This window comes from Vanellus vanellus (genome assembly GCF_965231255.1).
Source record: "Vanellus vanellus genome assembly, chromosome: 18".
Lineage (NCBI taxonomy): Eukaryota > Metazoa > Chordata > Aves > Charadriiformes > Charadriidae > Vanellus > Vanellus vanellus.
Genome location: NC_138923.1, coordinates 7,564,939 through 7,585,844, shown reverse-complemented (window position 1 = coordinate 7,585,844; position 20,906 = coordinate 7,564,939). Strand labels below are relative to the sequence as shown.

The 20,906-nt window shown below is 64.0% G+C and overlaps 1 protein-coding gene across 1 annotated transcript; it reads right to left on the bottom strand.

Moving 5' to 3' along the window:
• Window positions 1-1,896: 1,896 nt before the first annotated feature.
• Window positions 1,897-20,622, bottom strand: LAMC3 (laminin subunit gamma 3; the record flags this gene model as incomplete). The annotated part of the gene is made up of 28 exons (XM_082492677.1): window positions 1,897-2,141; window positions 2,810-2,909; window positions 3,113-3,259; window positions 3,527-3,726; window positions 3,839-3,941; window positions 4,274-4,435; window positions 4,547-4,691; window positions 5,002-5,136; window positions 5,342-5,418; window positions 5,718-5,923; window positions 6,375-6,513; window positions 6,606-6,784; window positions 6,866-7,008; window positions 7,128-7,281; window positions 7,617-7,862; window positions 7,953-8,141; window positions 10,038-10,252; window positions 10,521-10,637; window positions 10,860-11,058; window positions 11,359-11,475; window positions 13,041-13,177; window positions 13,529-13,627; window positions 13,708-13,825; window positions 14,002-14,190; window positions 14,602-14,768; window positions 15,794-15,924; window positions 16,036-16,340; window positions 20,193-20,622. The coding sequence occupies 28 exons, from the start codon at window positions 20,620-20,622 to the stop codon at window positions 1,897-1,899; spliced, it is 4,794 nt and encodes a 1,597-aa protein (XP_082348803.1).
• Between the last annotated feature and the right edge of the window lie 284 nt (window positions 20,623-20,906).

Here is a 20,906-nt window from a genome sequence, read left to right as displayed (position 1 = left end):
TGCCGTGCACTCAGGCAGATGGGCAGTTATGTATTATATTAAGAATTTTTAATGGATACAGCTCTAGGCAGGTGTCACCAGCTAAAAAAGCAGAGTTCCAGGGAGAGCAGGAGGGAGGATGAACCACGTCTTCAGCAGCAGGCACAAGGCAGAGGCTTGACATTTCTGTAACAGCAGCAAATTTGTGTCTTGATTGGAGACGTATAATTGTCTTCCCAGGGAGACGGTAAGTGGCTGCGGCTCCCTGCCTCCCAGCCAAGCCCAATCACGCTCTGCTCTCACTGCTGCATGGTTTCGCTTTTGCAGAGCTGTCCTTGGGCAGCGAGAGGGGAGCCCCTGCCATTACACTCCCGCAGCACCGCAGCTCTGGCACCCCACTCCTTTGGGCAGCTTTTGTGCAGAATCGGCAGGGAGATGGGTTTGTTCATGGTGGGAAAATCCTGCGTCACTTCCAGACCACTGGACCCACCAGAGATGATGCTGGGGGTATCCAATGTCTATGGCAGCAGTTTTACATACAGTGTTACAAAAGACTTTAGCAAACCTGATTTCCAGCGCTGTGAGCAGAACAGCACAGGTAAAACAGGTTAAAAAGTGACGCAGGCTCCAGCCTGGGGACTTGTGTCTGGTCTTATGGGAGTGACTTCAACTGCTACCTGGTGTCACAGCACAGCCAGCGCAGCAGGGTGGGCTGAACAAGGACCTGGCTCTGCCGCCTGCGTGGCCCCACAGGCCAGCCCACATGGGAGCACGGGGAGAACGCACATGCCTTTCCTTTAAAGGCGATCCAGCCACTGACCTCTGCCACCCAGTGGGAGTGACACTGACACTGGCAGGAGCTGGCCGCGTCCAGCTGCTCCCCGTCCAGCCCACGCTCACTGCACAGCCTGGTGCCACCAGGCAGCTCCTCTCCAGTGGGGATGCGTGCGGGTGCTGATGTGGGGCTGTGGGTGACGCAGCTGCAAGTGTCAGCTCTCCCACCTCCCTGCCTGGTGCACTGCCATGCCACCCAGCCCTTGGGACTGTCGGCAACTGGACTGGTTTATAGCCAGACCTGGTGACATCCAGTGAGCCGAGTGGAGCTGGGACAGGACACGAAGACCGGAGCTGTGGGCAGTGGCAACCTTGTGCTACCCTGGAGCAGGGGAACAGCAGGAGCAGAGCTGCTCTTACCCTGCAGCAGGCGAAGGATGCCCCACCTGCCTGCCAGGAGCCGGTTAAGAGCCCAGCTTTGCTTCTTGGCCCCGATTTAGCCCTTCCTGCTGCGAGCTCCCTTCTCCAGGAGCGGGCAAGCTGCATGCCCTCCAGTGAGCAGCTCTCTGCCTGGCTTCACTGGGATTCGTCTCTGCACCTCTGTGACCACAGCACGTGAGCATCACACCGTGGGGTGCTGTGCAGCAGGACCAGCTTCCAGCATGCATGCAACAGCCTCTCCCATCTCCCGGGGCAGGAGGGACCGCAGGGTATTACAGCTGTGGTACATTACATACTTGATAAGCTGTCCCTCCCTGGTGTGCTGTGCTGCAGTGGGGAAGCAGGGATGGAGGAATGTGCCTAGCACGGAGGAGGTCTCTGGTGGTCCTTCATTCACTCCATGGTGAGAAACCAACCTTGTGATGGCTCCGTCCCCCGCACAGAAACACCAGTGGTCCCTGGTAGTTGGTTTTCGCCCTGCCCCGAGGACAGAGCTGGTGGCTGAAGTCATGCTGCAGGGTGCTCAGGATGCTGAGCCTGAACTGGTGCAGATAAGGACCTGGGGTGTGATACTGTATGGTGAGCAGTGTGAAGAGCAGTGGGAGGGATCGATGCTGGTGAACGCAGGGTGTCCTTCGCTCTGCCGCTCCCTGCGCAGGGGGGCACGGAGGTGATGGGGCAGCAGCCAGGGACCTGTCACTGTCACTTCGAGCAGCCCTCGGGGAGGCTCCGCAAAATGTCCTCCAGATTCTGCTTGTCAGCCCGGATTTCGGCCAAGTCGCTCTCAAATGCCTGGATCTTCTCCTGCTGCCGTGCTGCCTCTTGCTGCAGCAGGCTGAGCTGGCCGGCCAGGGCACCCGGCGTGGCCAGGCGCAGCCACAGCCGCTCCAGCTCCAGCCGCCCGGCGCTCAGCACCGCCTCCGCCTGCACGTCCTGCTCCAGGTTGCCTGGGCAAGGGGAGAGGACATGGATGAGAGGCAGAGAGCCAGGCAGGAGAGGGTCTGGACACACTCCAGGGGCTCAGACCCCCAGCACCAGGCAAACTACAGGGAGTGGGTGCAGCGGGGCGTGGAGGCATTGCAGCTTCCCAGAGATCACTGATAAGGAAATAGGACTGTGGCTCCGGGCAGGGCCTGGGAACATCTCTCTCTTACGGATGGGTGATGATTTCCACCCCTTTGCAAAACTTCTCGGATGCAAGAAGTTCTGGAACACTCAGAAATGTACCCAGATGATCAAAGCAGGAGGAGCTGGAGCAAAACCAACCAGCAACGGTGAGCGAACCCAGCCCAGCACATCCCTTGGCTCCAAAGGGACTGAGTCCTTGACCCAGCCCTGCTCGTCCTGGAGATGCCAAGGGAGATCAGTGGCCCCACGCCAGGCATGAGCACAGGCACTCAGCAAGCCCCAATTCATGCTGCACGAGGGCTTTCCTCGAGACATGAGCCCTCAAGAAGCTTTGCTGAGACCCTGAGCGATCTCAGCCAAAGGGCACCCAGCTCAGCCCGGATGGCCAGCGGGCAGGAGACCCAGCACCGGCGAGCAGGACAGCCCTGGGCCCCGACAGCCTGGCCCTGCCCCGGGATCCTGCACCCCGCTCCCGCCCCGGTCTCACCTAGGCTGCTCAGCAGGTCGTTCAGGGTCTCAATGTCCGAGATGAGCGAGCCCCGGGCTTCCTGGAGACTTTTTGCCATCTCACTCACTTCTGTCCCCACCTTCCAACACAGACAGACACCCAGATCAGGGACACCATTGATTCTTGACTGGACAGGAGAGGGGACAGGATCCCAGGAATATCCCCAAGGCATTTACCATATGGTGGAGCCCAAAAGCTGGGTTGCTCCCTATGCCTTGGGCTGTGGGCAGAGCCCCTTCCAGGCTCTGGAGGAAACGACCTGCCCAAGGAGACACGACTCACCTGCTGTGTGTCCTCCAGGTCCCGCCTGAGCTTCTCAGCCACGTGCTCCTGCCGGGAGAGCTGCTGCTGGGTCTCGTTGGCACGCGAGGCGAGCTGGCGGGCATGCTTGCGGACCTGCTTACTCTCCTGCAGCACAGCCTGTGCCCTCTGCAAAGGGAAGGAGATGGGGACAGTCACCTGGGGACACAGAGGGGGACTGCGGCTGGCTCCTGGGCTGGAGCCCTGGTTGGGTGCATCCCCCTGGTCTGCACGCAGACAAGGGTGGGCTGCGCTGGAGGGGCAGCAGAAGCCGTGTTTGGGAGCTCTGCAGCCCTGCCCTGCAACGGCCGGGGCTCTGCCTGCCATGGCTGCCAGCCCGGCCGTGCCCCGCAGCCCGCTTTGGGCTCCCCAAACCCCACATCCCTCCGCTCGGACCTTGGCACTCTCCTCAGAGACTTGCTCAGCCTCTCCAGCCGTCCTCCGGGCTGCGGTGGAGATGGACAAGGAGTTTCCCAGTGTCTTCTCTGCCTGTTTAATCTTCTTCTGGGCCTCCACCATCGCCCGGTCCCGCACAAGTGCCATCCTCCTGCTCAGGGCAGTCCGGCCCTTCCGATGCCCCAGCACCTTCTTCATGCCTGCGGGGACAACCCGGCTGTTACCGAACTGTCCCTTTCTCCCCTTGGCACCCAGAGCCAGCGTGATGAGAGCTGAGCTGTGGCCAGAGATGCTCTGACTGGTGTCTTTTACCTTCCAAGCTGGCCAGGAGGGACTCTGCATCGGAGAGCACGGTTTTTCCACGTGAGACGGCCGAGGTGGCCGTGCCATGGGCAGAGCCAGCCCGGTCCCGCAGCTGGGGAGAGGGGAGCAGGGGTGAGGCTGGGGAGGGGGCAAAGAGCTGCACCCAGCTGGGAAATGTGGGACCTGGCCCGCTCCCGTTTGGTCGGCGAGCTGCTTGGGAGATCCGGGATCCTGAGGGGAGATGTCTCCTAAGACATCCGCTCCTGGCTCCCTGGCTGCAGGCGTGGTGCCTCTGGTCACCGGAGCAGCGGGCAGGGGGACTCACCCACCCCCCCGTGCCCCAGGTGGGAGGCAGGAGAGGGGTGCACCCGGCATGCCCACAGCTCCAGCTGGAACAGCGGGTCCCCATCACCGGGACACCCCGCGCACGTAAGCAGCAATTACCTGCTCAAAGCCGCGAGTCCTCTGCAGCTCCTGGCGCAATCCGGCTGCCAGAGCGCGGGACGTGTCGACAGCCTGCCGAGCCGATGGCTCCTGCGCCTCTGCTGCCTGCTCCAGCGCTGCCAGGTCCTGCGCCAGCGCTCCCGCCTGCACCGGCAGCGCCTGCTGTGGGGTCAGGGATGCCAAAGGCTCCATGAGAGCATCTCCCAGCGCTGCCCAACGGGTGAAGCAGGGGGTAGGGATGCCAGCAGGAGCCTTAGCTTGCACGCTGCTCACCTGCCCCAGTGCAGCCACCTGCAGAAGTTTCTCGGCCATGTCTGCGTTCGCCTGCTGCACGGCTGCGAAAGCTCTCCTGGCCTCCGCTGCCACCTCCGCCACGCCAGCGCCCAGCTCCTCCCGCGCCCGCTGGATTTCCTCGTACCTATGTGGACAGAACTCCACGGTCACCCAGGGCACTGCAGTTGCCCAAAGGATAGAGACGACAGCTCGGGACCTGGCCCCAGACACGGTCGTAGGGGGAAACGCTGGGGGAAAGGGTCCGAAACACCCCCAGCACAGAGCACCCCGGCTCTCTGCTTCTCGGCACTCTGGTGCAGTGAGTTTGACGGGACCCTGTCAAGTCCCTGCTGGGCAGGTGCCAGGCCACCATGACTGAGTCCTGTAAAAGGGACCTGGCCAGAGGGAAGGGGCTGCCGTCCCCTCCCGCCGCCTCCTTGCTGCCAGCCCCTCACCCGGTCTCCAGCTCACGCTGCGCATCCCACGTCGCATTCCCCTCCAGCAGGCCCCGCAGGAGCTGGGAGCTGGCGTTGGAGGCACGCAGGGCTTTCCCGACCACTGCCTCCACCTGCGCCGCGGCGTCCTTGTGGCTGCAGGGACAAGGGCACCCGCAGAGATGATATTAGGATCGGCCTCCTGGGACAGGAGTGGTCACCCTGCACCCCCAGCCAGGCAGGCAGCCTCCTCCGCCTGTGCATGCAGAGCAGGTCAGGGTTGGAACTTGACGATCTTCAAGGTCCCTTCCAACCTAAACCATTCTATGAGTCTATGCTGGGATCAGACTTGCAAGCATACCTCTCAGCCAGTGCCCGTGCCTCCAGTGCCCAGCGGCTCCAGTTTGTGGGCTGCTGAGGGATTTCCTGGGGAATCTCCTTGAAACGCAAACAGCAGCAGTGAGACGCTGGCGAGGAGCAGGGACCCCCGGACCCCACCAGCCCAGCACCAACGAGAACTTCCCGAGGGGCCGGAGGAGGTTTGCAAACAGGAGCGGGCAAGGGAAATAACACCTCTTGACTCAGCTGCAAGGAGGGCTATACCCACGCGGACCCCAGGCTTTCCCACTCACCCGCAGTGCTGGTCACAACCCACCTCACCAGTCCTGCACATCCCACTGCCCCCCAGCATGGCCACCAACCCCCCCTGGCAGCCTGGGGCCAGCAGGAGCCCGCACCGTGGTAGCCAGGGTGTCTGCAGCGTGCAGGATCTCCCGCTGCGCTGACTGCAGCGTGGTGCCGATCTCCGACAGCAGGATGCAGGTCTTGGGGAGTCCGTGGCCGAAGCAGGCGGTGGCCCAGCTGGCATTGCTGAGACGTCCCCGCGCGGTGCCCAGCGCCCCTGCCAGCCGTCCCACTTGTGCCAAGAGGGCAGCCCGGGCTCCTGCGGACAGCACAAACAGCTGCTTGCTGCCCACAGAGGTGCTCGGGGCTCCCCGCTTGCCTATGGGGCTGCCCCATGGCCGAGCACCCCCCCCCTTCTGCCTCCTAATGAAAGGGGAAGGCAGTCCCTGCCGGGTGCTCAGGAGGGACCCAGGGACGCAGCACCCACAGGGCACCCCCTGTGTCGTTGCTCAGCCTCCAGAAATGCCCATCACTGGCGGCTCCAAAACCTCCCGGGTGCAAGCATCCCTGCGGTGCTCTGTCCTACACAAAAAAGCATGCCCCCCCAAGCTGTCCTCCCCCCTCCTCGGTCACCCCATCACCCATGCTGAGCCCAGCGCTGACCTGGGACCTCCTTGCACCCACCCGGCATGTGACAGCACCCTGAGGGTCCCCCGAAGGGTGGCATGGGGCTCCCCCCACGGCGGAGGGAGGGGGGGTCTCCCCTATACCTTGCAGGAGGTGGGGGCTGGGCAGCCCGTCCCCCCGCGGCGCATCTCCCAGCATTGGGGACTGGCCGGGGCGCGCGTCACAGCCAGGTTTTTGCAGCCATTCCTCCATCTCCTGCAGCCTGGCCTTCAGCCCGTCGGCCTGCAGGCGAGACATGGCGGGGACACGGGCGGTCGGCGAGGCAGCGCGGGGGCCGGGGCGCTGCGCCCACCTCGGCAGGGCACGGGCTGTACCTCCTCCTTCACCAGCCCGTAGCAGGCAGGACACTGCTGGCAGCGGGAGCTCGGCGGGTCGGGAAAGAAGTTGGCTTGGCACCGGTCGCACTTGTAGCCCACGAAGCCGGGGCGGCAGAGGCAGGTGCTGTTCTCGTGGCACTGCGGGGTGACGGAGCCCAGCGGGGAGCAGCTGCAGGCTGCAACGGTGGCAGGAAGGTGTCACGCCACGGCTGCCAGCCCTGATTTTGGGACCGAGGCGCAGTCCCCATCCTTGTTACCTCGGCAGCCCCTGGCTGAGAAGCCGAAGAAGCCGTGGTGGCACCGGTCGCATTGCTTCCCCGTGACACCCGGCTGGCAGGAGCACTGCCCCGTCACCGCGTGGCACCCACTCTCCCGTGACCCCGTTGGGTGGCACTCACAGCTGGCACCGAGGGGTGGAAGAGGATGATGAGCGAGCAACGCATGCAAAGAGCAGAGACCACAGCCGGTGACACAGAGCCACCGCTGCCCCCTCGCAGCCCCACGCCGTGCCCCACATACCTCTTGCACCCCACGGCAGGCTGCAGGCCGTAGTAGCCGGGCTGGCAGAGCCCGCAGGCTCTGCCCGTCACGTGCGGGAGGCAGTGGCACTGGCCCGTGCCGGGATCGCAGCCCTCCTGCCCCGGGGCTGAGCCGTCGGGGTTGCAATCGCAAGCTATGGGAGACAAAATCCCGGCATGGGGCTGGCAGGGTGGGACTGTGGGAATGGGGCACTGGGGCTGAGACCCTCACAACGCGGAGGACTCCGTCCCCCCATCAAACAGGGCCCCGAGAGGCTGAGCCCCTGCAGACCAGGGTATCTCCAGGGAAGGACGGCAGTGGAGAGAGGGAGCAAAGGCCATTCCTGAGTGTTTGGGGCCAACCCAGATCATCCATCAGCCCCTAAACCCACCGGGCATTCCCCTTCCACCCTCTGCCTCCACTGCTGGGAGGATTTTGGCTGCGGTGGGACCCAGGGGAGCAGGGCCAGCCCCCTGGGGCCGTACATACGTGCACACTTCCCAGCGGGTTCGGGAGCCAGAGCGTCCCCGTAGAAGCCCGGCCGACACCTCTCGCAGTGCTCGCCCGCTGTGTTGTACAGGCAGCGCAGGCACCGGCCGGACACAGGGTCGCAGTTCCCCACGGCGTTGAGATCCACGTTCCCGTGACACTGGCAGGGGACGCAGGGATGCACGGGGCCCCTCTGCCCCAGGGGGTCCCCGAAAAACCCATCGTCGCAGAGCTCGCAGCGTTTTCCTGGGGAAGGTATAAGGGTGGGGAGGGTCCGGCTGTGCCCGTGCTGCCCGCGGCCCCTTTACCCACCCACCCACCCACCCACAGCCTCACCTCTCTGCCCCGGGGGGCAGTGGGTGCAGACCACCTCCCCGCTGCCGGGCATCTCGGTGCAGGGCGAGCGGCCGGGGCAGGGGCACGGCTTGCAGTCATCGAAGCGCCCTACAAAGGGGTTGCCGTAAAACCCGGGGCTGCAGCGCTCGCAGGAGGGACCTTCTGTATTGTGCAAGCACCGGCAGTGTCCTGCGAGGAGGAAAACAGAGCGGAGGGTCTGCAAAAACCCATCCCCAAATAACAGTGGGGACAGCGGGAGGGATGGAGAGCCGAGTGCTGAGTGTGGCACACCGCAGGTACCGAGAGGGATGTGCAACTCCAGCCAAGGGATGGATCATGCTGGGATTGCACATCCCCAACCGGGACTTGGAACACTTTTCCCTCCCTGCCCTGTCCTTGCTCAAGGGAGAAGGTTTTGCAGAGGACGCCGGGGCCCCGGCGCCAGCCGCGCGCTCCCCCGCGGCACAGGGACGAGGCGGTGCTGGCGCACGCAGGCAGCACCATCAACGTGCACGGAGTCTGTCGGCGCCTGCGATAATCGACAACACATTTCCCAGCGATGAGGCGCGTCGTTTCCAGCCTGTCATGGAAAACACAAGCAGCCGACCGGCACCCCAGCGGGGAGCGAGCGTCTCCTCGCGAGCCGAGTCGGTGAGTCACAGCCTTCCGAATTCAGCTGGGGGGAGGCGGAGGAGGAAGGATGCTCGAGGACCCCCCCACCTCCAGGCAGATGCTCTGCTTGACTGGAGAGAGAGAGAAGGAGCTGAAGGGAGGATTTTTTCCCATGATTTGTGGAGTCAGGTCATACCAGCCGGGTTGCGCAGGAGGGAATGGGTATTTTTCCATTTTCCCCACACCCAGGCGGAGCCGGATGATGGAAAAGAAAGAAAAAGCGGGTGGCAAGAAGGAGTGGAAAAATAAACGAAAGGAAGCATGTGGGCTGGCTCAGGCTGGCAGCACCAGGGCTGGGACACGACAAGCCTAGCCCCGTCCCTGGGGACCGCGGCCGGCGGTGCCAGCCCCGGCTCTGCGAGACGAGGGGCGAGTTTGCAGAGCTGCTGCCGTGTTTCCCCTGGCAGGGCAGGGGCACCGGCTGAGCACACCGCCGCCTCTTCCAGCCCTTTCCATCCCGGCCATACACTATTGTCGCTCCTTGCCGAGGGGAGCCGGCCAGCGAGGAGCCCCAGGGGCTCCGTCCTGGTACCGAAAGCATCCTCTTTTTTCCAAGCTCTTTTCAGCACTGATCAGAGCTGCTGCTTTCTGCAGGGGTGGACGGGGAGCAAGGCAGCGTCTCACAAGCCCCTCGTGGCTCTGATCTCCCTTTCCCTGGGGCTGACAGCAGCAGCGGGGCTGGCGCAGGATTCGCGCAGCCACCTCAAGCTTCAGGGCAGCGGTTTGCAATCCTGCCCCCCTTCCAAAGCCATCCAGACACTGCCTGGCAGGAGACGGGAGAGCCAACACCCTGTGAACCACCCCTGTGCTGCCCCGAAGACTTTGCTTTTGATTTTTTCCTCCCTTCAAGCCACGGTCCCTGCTACAGTCACGCACCTCTGAGCTGGCTCCGGAGGCAGAGCAGGGCTCGGGCTGGCAGCACGAGAGGCGGCTCCTCTGGTGCCTTCCCGTGAGCCTGGCACCGCTGCATTTTCCTGCTCTTTTACTTGTTTCTCAGCTCAGGTTCACCCCCAGTTTGCGGGCGCCGGGGCTGAGCCCGGTCCTGTTCCGCTCTTTGGGCAGTGATTCTGCCTGCGAGACCCCTCCTGGCACAACCCTCTGCCTCTCTCCTGCCCTGGCCTCTGCCTCCCCACTCCTCCGAGGACCAACACCTTTCCTTTCTCCTCCTTTCTGGTCACAAAGTACCATGAAAGATGCCCCTCTTATTCTAAATGACCACTGGTTTTGCACTTCATTAATTATCTCTGCGGTTATGAACCCAGTCCCTGTAACCAGCCAAGCAATCCAACTTGCAAGTTTGGGGTATCGCAGCCTCACAGATGGTTTCCAGCATCCCTCGCACGCAAGCCAAGTCACGGATTTGTCACCCGTGCACGGGGTGGTGGGGCGAGTTGGGGTCGGTGGGGTGCGCACCTGCGAGGGGGTGGCAGTCCCCGTGCTGGTTGCAGGCGCAGGGCACGCAGCGGATGAAGGGGCTGCCAAAGGGGATCTCCCGCTTGAAGCCGGGCGCGCAGGACTGGCAGAACTGCCCGACATAGCCCGGGGGACACGTGCACTCCTCCACCCAGCCCGCCCGTGCCCCCGGCCCGGGGCGAGCGGACGTGAGCTGGACCTCGCTCAGGGACAGCCTGCCTGCAAGAAGGGAGGGCGGCGTGAGGATGGGATGTCCCGTGTCCCAGCTCTGCTCCCTCCATCCTGCCTGGAAATAATCCAGACAGGCGTAAGGAGACCCTAAAATACCTCCTGGAGAGCCCAGGGATGTTCACAGAGAGGAGCCAGCCCCTGCCCCGACATAGTCCCTGCAACGCCTCTCATCCCTGAGAGCCCGATGTTGCTCCAATGTCCCCAGCCCCATCCCAGCTTGGTCCCCAGCATGGGGACGTTGCATGGAGCCACCCACCTTGCATGGGGCCATGGCTCACGCGGAGGCGGAGGGCGGTCAGGTTGGAGAGCAGGCGCTGGAAGCTGAAGGCCGACAGCAAAGGCTCTGCACCCTCCTCTGCCTCGTGCAGCCTGTTGGAGGAGGAGCGAGGGAGGAAGGACAGGGCCAGCCTGACAGCCACCCACCGCAGGACAGCTCAGCTCGAGACCCGGGCACAGCGCTGGGGGCACAGTTAAATCCCCGAAGGGGGCAGGGAGCGGGGCTGAACCCCTCAGCACGGGGCAGCCCAGGCAAGATCAGACACGCTGTGTCCCAAACCCAGCCGAGGTCCCCCAAAGTGCTGTGAGAGGTACCTGAAGGTGACAGCCTGCTTTCCGCGCTGGGGCTGGCTCTCGCTGCTGGACATGGTGATCTCCATCCCCTCACCCTCCAGCACCAGCTGGACCCGGAGCCGGGGCACCCCAGACTCCATCCCCGTCCCGTTCCCCTCCGCTCCCAGCAGCAGGGACAGGAGCTGCCCGTAACTGAGGCGCTGGTTCTGCAGAAACTTCTCTGTGGGGGAGAGAGGAGCAAAGTCTGTAGGACATGGATGTACCCCTGGCGCGGTCCTGTTCCCACCAGCATCACCAGGAGCCACAGTCACCGTCCTAGAGCAGGGCCAGCTCCAACCTGCCTTCCCAGGGTCCCAGCCCACCACCCTGATCCCCCCAATGCCTCGTGTTACCAAACCACGCTCAGCTCTGGGATGGAGCACAGCACCTCACGCACCAGCTTAGAGGTGCGATGTCCCATGAGAGCACCGGCGGGTCCCTGTGACAGAACAGGACCTCAGGGATGCGGCACACATGGTACCTGGCGCGAGAAAATCCACTGGTTCCTCTCTATCCCACTCGGTGACGATCTCCCCGTCAGCCCAGCGCAGAGGCAGGTCCGCGGTGCCCGGAGCAGCGGCAGCCCAGCCCTCCAGCCCTGCGTGAGGGCACACAGCAGTGGCACACGGGCAAAGGGAGCAGCGAGCCCCCACCAGCCCAGCGCCAGCGGGGTGCTGCTTTTGGGGGCTCTGTCCCTGCTCCCGAGACTCTCCAGGGTCTTGTAAGGGGCTGGTGCTTTGCAACACCCTGCTTCGCTCGGGCTCTGCGCTCTCACGCACTGGAGAGTGGCCCCAGCCGCCCCCATATCTGTTTGTTTTCTTAGATTTGGAGGAAATTATTATCTTTAAACTTTTGCCCCTCTGCTGTGCTGCAGTTCCAACATTACTGTGGGCTGGAGGGGCAGGAAGCCCAGGGAGAGATGGGGAGTAATTGCATTAAGTTGGTTTCCTTCGGAAATCAGTTACACCCCCCCCTCCCCACACTCCCTAAGGTTAGTTATTTCTTCCAGCCCCGGGCGCCCGCAGTGTGAAGGCTTGGAAATCCCTCCCCGGCTCTCGAGTGGGCTGCACTCGATTATCAAATCAACCCAAATTTGGACCCTTTCACCCAGCACGGGAAACTTGCAGCTGATGCAGCTCAGTTGTGGGTTGGGGAGCGCTTTGGGGAGCGGGGCTTTAGGAGGCGGGGAGGGGGCTGCCGCACCCTGCCCTGCGCTGCCCGGACCTGCTGAGCCTCTTGCAACCCAGCCCAGGGATCTGCCAAACCTGTCCCTAAAAGAGCAGCCCCAAATTGGCTGCATGAAGGGTGGAAAAAAGGCTCAGTTTAAAGCCTGGCTCCGTTTCAAGGCCGTGGAAGACGTTACGGCAGCACAGCAATTGGCAGCGCGGATGAAAGGCAATCAGTCAGGATAAACCCGCGCCTGGCGTGTTCGCCTCCATCTGCTCACTGTCGGGGTACAGGCGAGACAGAGAGCCGCGATGGGTGCCCGTACCCTGCCGGGGTGCAGACGGGGGTCCCGGCGAGTGGGGGCCGCGGTGTGCCTGCAGCCGGGGCTGCACGAGTCGGGCTGTGCGGCAGATGGCAGGGTTTCCCTGAACATCCCGCACACATCCAGCCCTGCCACGCACAGCCCTGGCTGCAGCTGGGAGAGAGCACCCCATCCCGCTGCCCCAGCTCCCATCTGCCCTGCCCCATCCCAGCTGAGGATGGGGAGAGGAGGGAATAAGGGGCAAAGTTCCCACCAGGCTCCATCCTTTTAGTTTTTACCTTTCTGAGATGATTTTTAGTGCTCCCTGCCATCCCTAGTGGGGTGGGGTGGGGTGGGGTGGGGTAGGATGGCTGCATGCAGCCCCGCAGCCCTCCCCGAACCATGCACAGCCCCGGGAGCAGGTCAGCATGGAGGGATGCCACAGGGAGCCAGAGAAAGCCCGTCCCCGTGGAGCTGGGCGCAAAAGCAGGGGTGAGCCAGAGAAATCACCCTCCAGCCACCATCACCAGTCAGCCCCAGAGCAGGATGCTCAGCCCCAGGGCAGGATGCTCGGCCCCAAAACGGGATGCTCAGCCCCAAAACGGGATGCTCTGCCTTCCCAAACTGCCAGAGTTTTTTGGCTGGCGTTGGTGCAGCTGTGCCCTCTGTTTCACCCGGGGCTGGGGGGTCGGTACCTTGGCTGAAGTCGGAGCGGACGTGGGTCACCTCGTAGCCATCTGCTGCCGTGCAGGCGGTGGAGTGGCCGTAGCAGAAGCAGCTGGTGCAGCCGGCAGGGTTGTGGGGCTGCAGGTTAAACCAGCCTGGCTGGCACCTGGGCACAGGGAGGAAACAGGGGCAGGTGGCAAGGGGCAGGCATACCCACGAGGGGCCACAGCAGCGCCCCGGGGGGGACACTGGTGGCAGCTCCAAGTGAGCCCAGTCCCGGTGCTCCAGAGGGATGCAGCCCCTCACCTCGCCAGCCAGCCACGGGCTCTGCAGGGAGCGACCCTGCAGGATTCCCACCGCGAAGCCCCTGCGAGGGGTTGTGTGTAGGCGCTTGGGAAGCAGCAATGCCCCGCAGGAGTGAAGACACCTGCCCTGCACTGACCACTGAGCCCCGGCACTGACCCCAGCCTGGAAAGGGGCCGTGGTCCCGCCCCCATCCCGGGGCCACGGTGCTTACCTGTTGCACAAATGCCCCTCCACCCTCTCCTTGCAGGTGCAATGCCCCGTGTTGGGGTCACAGATGCCCACGCTGCCCGCGGGGTCGCAGGCGCAGGGTCTGGATGGGGCGAGACAAAGGCACGAGGTGAGTCCCGGTTCCGTCCCGCTGCTCCTGCCCGGGGCTGGGCCCCTCCTCACCTGCAGCCCCCTTCGCTGAGGCTGTGGTAGCCGTCCTTACAGCGCTCGCACTTCCAGCCCGTCACGTTGGCTTTGCAGAGGCACGTCCCCGAGCTGTCACACTGGGGCTGCAGAGAGCCTGCGGGGACCCCGGAGAGCCCTGAGGCTCTGCCCCAGGTGGGGAGAGACACGGGGAGGGGGGTGATGGGGAGACCCCGGATAAGGGAGGACCGACCAAAACCATGCCGCCCAGCCCAGCCCTGGCTAGGGCAGGGGTTTTGCAGCCGGAGCCCGGCACGGCGCAGCCCCTCGCACCTGCGGGGTGGCAGTGGCAGGGCTGGCAGGCTGCCTGCTGCTCCCAGCGATAGTGGTTCTGCTGGCAGCGCTCGCAGTGGGGACCGGCCGTGTTGTCGCGGCAGTTGCGGCAGTGGCCCCCGTGGCCACTGCGGCGGTACAGCTCCCGGTCGTAGAAACACTCCTCCGAGCGGCCGCTGCAGTTGCAAGCTGGGGGGGGAGGCGGGAGGGGTGGTCAGCACTGGGGGGGCACAGGGCTCACCCTGGGGTTAAAGCAGCCTCCGGGGGGGATGGATGAGCCAGAGGAGCTGCTTGGCTCAGCAGCGTGAGCTTTCGGCAATGCCTCTGCCATTGGAAGCAGACAGAGGTGGGTGCGGCACCATGCACGGAGCACACAGCAGCACTCACGGGATAGGGAAATGTCGGGGGATCCTCAGAGTGATGCTGTGAAGGGGGCCCTGGGGTGCAAATCCCCCCTCCCTGCCCAAAGCAGCCTTACGGGATGGAGCAGGCGCTTTCTCCCCATGCAGGAAGAGCAGGAGCTGCCGGACGAGCTGCTGCAGCACCAGTGCAACCCATCGGGGCCGGCTGCACGCCGCGACCAGCCCGGGCCATACTCACGGAGACACTCGTTGGCGGCCTCGGCGGTGCCGCGAGCCCAGGGCCGGTCCTGGTAGAAGGGCTGGCAGCGCTCGCAGTCGGTGCCAGCCGTGTTGTGCTGGCACACACAGACCAGCTGCCCGGCCTCGTCCGGCGCGCACTCGCTGGCGTGGCCGTTGCATTTGCACCTGCAGCGAGACCGCGGCGCAGGGACGAGAGGCTCTGAGCACCGGTGCGGGCAGCAGCCGGCAGCGGGACGGTGCCCAGGCTGTGCAGTGTGTGGCCCCGCTGCTGGGCCGGCTCGCCCGGGGCGGCCGTGGGGCGGAAAGCAGCTGGGGCTGTGCTGGCCTTGAGGGCACCCGCGGTGTCCCCGAGGCGCTCCCGTCCCAGCCAGCTGGGAGGTCACACGCTGAGGGTGGCCCTTGTGAGATGCTAACCAGCTCCAGCTGCTGGCGCCCGGGGAGGAGGGGGGGACATGACAGCGACGGGGGCTGCCGGCCAGCTGGGAGCAGCCCCACTGCCCGGGGGGAAGCAGCGCTGACTGGGATGGAGAGATTTCCCACCCCCCAGCCGGGGGACGGCACGGGCAGCACAGCCCATGGGCAGCACCGTGTGGGTGCCACCAACATCTCTGTCCCACATCGGCTCCCCCATCCCGCTGGCAGCCACTCCGGTTCCTCTGGCCGTGGCTGTGCCGACTCCAAGCTCCTCCACCAGCCTCTGCAGCCTCAGGGCACCTCTCCACTGGCATCCGAGGACCCCTCTTTTGTTGTCCACAGGGACCAAGCAGGGCCACAGGAGGAGCAACATGTTCCCCAGTGGTGTTAAAAGCCGTGGGACTGGGAGAGGGCAAAGCAAATACAGCTGGTGGCAAACAGGGCTTTGGGCAACCTGGTCTGGTGGGAGGTGTCCCTGCCCAGGGCAGGGGGTTGGAACTGGATGATCTTAAAGATCCCTTCCAACCCAAAACATTCTATGATTCTATGATATGGAGAGGGCTTGCGGGGAAACGACCTCATCCTGCACAACTGGAAGGGCTCCATGTTTCATCACCCATCTCCGTGCCACCAGCCCCGGTTTACACATGGAGGAAGCCACATCTTGCCCCCAAAACACAATTTGAACAAGACCGAGGTGGGCAGCAGCTGCCCCAGCCCCACAGCCCCGGGAAGGGACCCCCTGCTGCCCTCACCCCGGCTCGGCTGCCCCTCACCTGCCGCCGACGGAGAAGTCAGAGATGGCGTAGTAGTACGACTGCAGCACCTTGGGGTCCTTGAAGATGTCATCCCCGAACGTGTTGAGCCGGTTCAAGGAGATGAGCAGGTCGGTGACGGTCACCCACTCCTGCAGGGGACACGGTGAGGGGTGCAGGGCATCACAGGCACTTTTACCCCAGCAATAGTGCACCCAGTCCCGGGGGACCACGCAGCCACCCCACTCCCACCCCAGCAGCACCTGCAGCGCGGGGCTCCCGTCGAAGTTGTAGGCGCTGGGCCGTCCCTCGAGGGTGGAGAAGGCGACGTTGCCCCCGCTCAGCGGGGAGATGTCACTGAATTCGTCGGTGCAGAAGGCCACTTGCTCGTCCTCCCCCGGCCGCAGGTAGTGCCGCTGCCGCTTCCCGTAGGTCTTCTCGCAGGACGCGCTGTAGTACTGGAAGGGCACCCAGGGCCCCTCGGCGCGGCTGCGCTTGTAGATGGCGAAACTCTCGGGGCGGCTGGTGTGAAACTTCAGCCGCACGTAGGTGATCTCGTAGGCTTTGCCTGGGGACGGACCCACCGCGCTGTCACCCTCTCCCGGCTGCCTGATGGGCACCGCAGCCTACACCAGGGCTGAAATCATCCCGGTGCCCACTCCTGCACGGCTACTGGCATCCGACACCTGCACCGTCCCGCTCTCCCCGCCAGGGCTAGAAGCGGAGCGGTTTTGTGCAAAGCAGACATGACCGTCCAGCTGCCCTTAACCAGCTCCTCCTCGCTGCAGCCCAAAGCCCGGCCAGCCCCAAATCGGCTCTCGCCCCAGTGCGACCGCTCACCCGTTGTGGGGACGCACCCAGCGGGTTTGCACCGAGGCTCTAACCACCTCCCCACGGCGCGGAGCAGCGTCCCCGCGGCAGCGGTGCCACAGGGGTGGGGAGGCGGAAGGGGTCAAGGCCGGTCCCTTCACCGGGAGCCACGTGCCAGGACCCGGCACCGCTGCCGTCTTTGCCGGCACGAAGACAAAGAGAGGCCACCAAACCCCGGGGCAGATGGCGCAGCTCTGAAAGTGCTTGAAAGAATTAGCAAAAAGAGGGGAAGAAAACACCAAAGTGAACATCAGAACCACTTAATTGCCAGAGATGAAGGACCAGCTCAAAGACCGGATTGCTCCATAACAACACCGCTCCTGACAGCGCAAAACAATTAGCTGCAAGGTTTTGGCTTTATTTGAAAAGATAATGAGTTGGGAATGTTAGAGGGGTTATTCTGGGACTAGGAAAACAAGCCTTTAATTGGGCCCATATGAATACTGTCGCATATGTGCTGCGACTTTGCTGCGGGGGAGCCGAGGCAGCCCGGCTACCGGCGCTGGGAAAAGCAGCTGCCTCCCGTCAGGGACACAGGGAGCACCCGGCCGAGCGCTCGGGGGGGACAACAGACCCGCTCGCAGCCCACCCGGAGGTGACGAGGGCTGAGAAGGGGCTGTCCCCCCCCCTGCTGCCGTACTCCCCTGTGCCTCCCCGCAAATTCACATCCCTCCAGGACCCCTCCGGGGCTGGCGACAGCGGGGGTGCCCCTGTCCCGCACCCCACGGTGGGGGGACGCCCGGCGGGCGCCGGTTCCCAGACAGCACGGTCCCGGGGGGGATGTCTAGCTAAACAGCGAGGTCGGGGCCATCGCCTCCCGGAGCAGTTTCCTCTGGGAGAGGAAGGCAGTTCGACGCTGTGTCAATAAACAGCCCCTGCCCCGCGCGGCCCCGTGCGAGGGGGGGTGGGCTGGACTGGGCTGGGGGACCCCGATCTCGGTGCCTCCAGCTGGGGTGGGGGAGACTCGCTGCTCTGGGGAAGCATCCCGAGGGAGCGCCCGCTTTTCCCAAACAGGCCTTTTAATCAGCCAACTTCTGCTCAGGGAAAAAAAAAAAAGAATCCAGACAATAACCCGGGCTGGTTGTCTCCCTTTTCCTGATTGGCAAGATGTGACATGTCCCAGAGCTGAGTGTGCCATGGGATGGGGACACCAGGGGGGGTGTGCAGAGTGGGCAGGCAGCTGAGGGTGACGGCACCAGCACCCCTGGATGCTCTCCCAGCTGTGCTGTCCTCCAAACCATGTGTTCACCCGCCTCCCGCAGAGCCCAAACTACAGCTTGTACCGCGCCAGGGGCTCCAGGCGAAGGGCTTTGGCGTGCGACGGTCACGTCACCTACGTGTTCCCAGCCACCTCCAAACCCCCTGAACCCCAGCCCCGGGAGCCTGCCACAGGCTCGCATCCCACGGGAAAATCAGCGTCAGAGTCACAGACGCAGACGCTGCCTGATCTAGACGCTGACATGAGCCCTTGGCATTCCAAGAGCTACCCGAGGAGCCCCGGTGCCTGTTGTCTTTGCAAGCCCGCGGATATTTTGGGTTCCTCCCTGACATCTGACAGGCTAAACGCAACAGCCACAGGCGTTCGGGATTATCGATCCGCTCCGAGTCCAATGCACTGTAACGGCACGGCTGAAACCTCCCAGAGAAGAGAGATTTAGAGGAGGATAATCTAATTAATGCCAATCAACAGCATGCAGGTAAACACAGGTCTTGTCCAACTCATTCGATATCTTATTTAATAAGGTCCCCAGGTAACCACGCTGGAGAAGCTATAAGACGTCTGACTCGGGACTGAGGGAGATGAGCAGGCTGGCAGGGACGAGCCACATGGGTTAAAAAACCCCAATTGCTGGGTGGAGCACACCAGCGAGGACTCGAGGACTCATTCTGGGCCATGTCCTGAGGAGCTCCAGGGGCCTGTTGGGTTTTCCCTCCATAACCCAAGTGAAAGCATTAAGGTAGCGATAAAAAGGTCTGCAGATGGGACAAGAAAGGGGCCCGGCGGCTGTGGGAAAGGTCAGACAGCAATGCTCCGGGCACACAGAAATGGCACTTTTTAGCATGGTGAGATATAAGGGTACGTTTGCAGGAGGATGCTTCGGCTCAGGAAGGGATGCAGGGACTGGGGGTGAAGATGGGCTTGGTGCAACGTTGTGGCCTTGGATGTGTTAGTGGGAGATAGGCACAAGCAGGGTGGTCACGGGGACTGGACAAGACTCTACTGGAAACCCGAGTGCGGGGTCCCGCAGGGTCTGCAGAGGTGCTGGGGAAGAGCCGGAGAAAGACAGAGATGGGGAAGCAAGCGCTGAGGCTCGGGGAGGCTTCACGCATCGGCGTGCGGAGCCCGCACATATCTGTGTGCCGAGCTGGGACTGGTGGCCACAAACTTGCCCAGCGGCGGCTTGCTCAGCCACACAGGTTGCATTCGGGTTGTCTACGCTCCAGGTCAAACACAAACGAATTTGGGGCAACGTGACAGCCTGCACTAGATGGGTGAGGGGCCGGCAGATCCCCTCCCGCGGGGCTGGCAGGAGCCGGAGCAGTGACCGGGCATGGCACGCTCCTCCGGCATCGCTTCCCATGCCCGGTGGGGAGCCCAGCCCCAGCCCGGGGACGAGGACCAGATGTCCGCCCGCTCGCAGGGGGCTGGGAAAGCAGTGACCTCCGCCCAGCCGGGCAGCTCCCGCGTCCCTGCCGGGGCAAGCACAGACCCTCCACCGTCACCCCGACTCCAGCCACCGGGTCCCACCGGCACGGCTCCGTCCCACACCACGCGCTCAGCCGTCCCCTTACCGGCTCCAACTGCAGCCCCTCCGCTACCCCCCTTCGGCATGCAGATGGCAGGAGACGGCAGGGAATGAAGATTTTACAGCGCTGGTCAATGGCCAGGATAGTTTAGATGGCAGGAAAGTGTTAAAAATCCTTTTTAAAATGCCAGGCGCACCCCATGGGTTTGAGTACGCTCCAAGCGGTTGGCTTGCACAATATTTAAAAGACACAGGGTGGGATCCCAGCTGGGGAAGCCTGCCGGGGGCTGCACGGTGTGTGCAGAGCTCTGTCCCCCCCGAGACGTACCGGGAATCCTCAGCAATGCACAAGGGGCAAAACGGCACAGCTTGGCACCCACGGTGCCCACCCCGGTGGCAAGGCTCTCGCGGGGGGGTCTGTGCCTCCCCCTGCCTGCTGCCTTCTCCGCAAACTCGCATAATCAGTTAAAAGGAGCCTTGGGGGAGCGGGAGAGCAGGCACCCCGGGCACGGCTGGCTGGGAAGCAGCACAGGCGGGCATGTCACCCTGCAAGGGACTGGGACTCGGCTGATGGACAGGGCAGACCCTCCCCAGGTCTTTTCAGCAATCTACCCTTCGCAGAGGGCATCCCCCTCCTTGCACCCCCTAAAACCCTCCGGGGAGGTTCCTGTCTTTAACCTAAAAGCAGCACCAAGAGCTGGGGGGTGCAAGAGCATCCATCCCCCCGGCCATGCACCCGGGTCTCGATGCACTCGCTGCCGGTTTCCCTCGCCGGCACCGCGGGGGCTCCCGCCGGCACTTACCCAGGTGGAGGGTGATGTTGACAGAGTTGGGGTGCTGGATGCCGAAGGCCATGGACTGGCTCTGCCACCAAGTGCTCTCCTCCTGGCTGTGGAAGTCGGTGAGGAAGGAGGCGTTGTGGTGGAGATGGGGGTCGGTGGCATCGCAGCGGTGGCACAGGGCGCTGGCGTGGCGGGCGCCCATCTGCTGGCAGTAGTCCTCGGGGGGGGAACCGCACGTGTTGGTGGCCTGGGCGGCACGGCCGAAGGCGGCGTTCTCGAAGACAGGCATGCAGCGGCGGGGCTGACCCCGGGGGTCCCAGCAGGCGGGCGAGCCCCCCGCCCCCGGCCCCAGCCCCAGCCCCAGCCCCAGCAGGACCAGCAGACAGAGCCCGGGAGGCCGTGCCATGCCGGGGCTCGCCTGGCCGGACTCTGAGCCTCCTCCGGATGGCATGGCGGGAGCAGGCGGGACGGGACGGGATGGAATGGGATGGAGTGGGATGGGATGGGATGGGTCCCCCTCCCCGGCACCTCCTCTCGCTCCGAGGTCCATCTTGTGGAAGCTGCTGGGAATGTCGAAAGCTTCGTGTGTGAGCCCGGGCTGCGGGGTTTGGGCTTCCCCCAGGTCACCCTGGTCCCCAGGTCACGGGGCCGGGCAGGACCGGACCCCCCCAGCGGGGTGAACCCCGGCCCTGTTCCTTCGGGAACCCGGGGAGGGGGGGTTGGTTGGACCTTTGG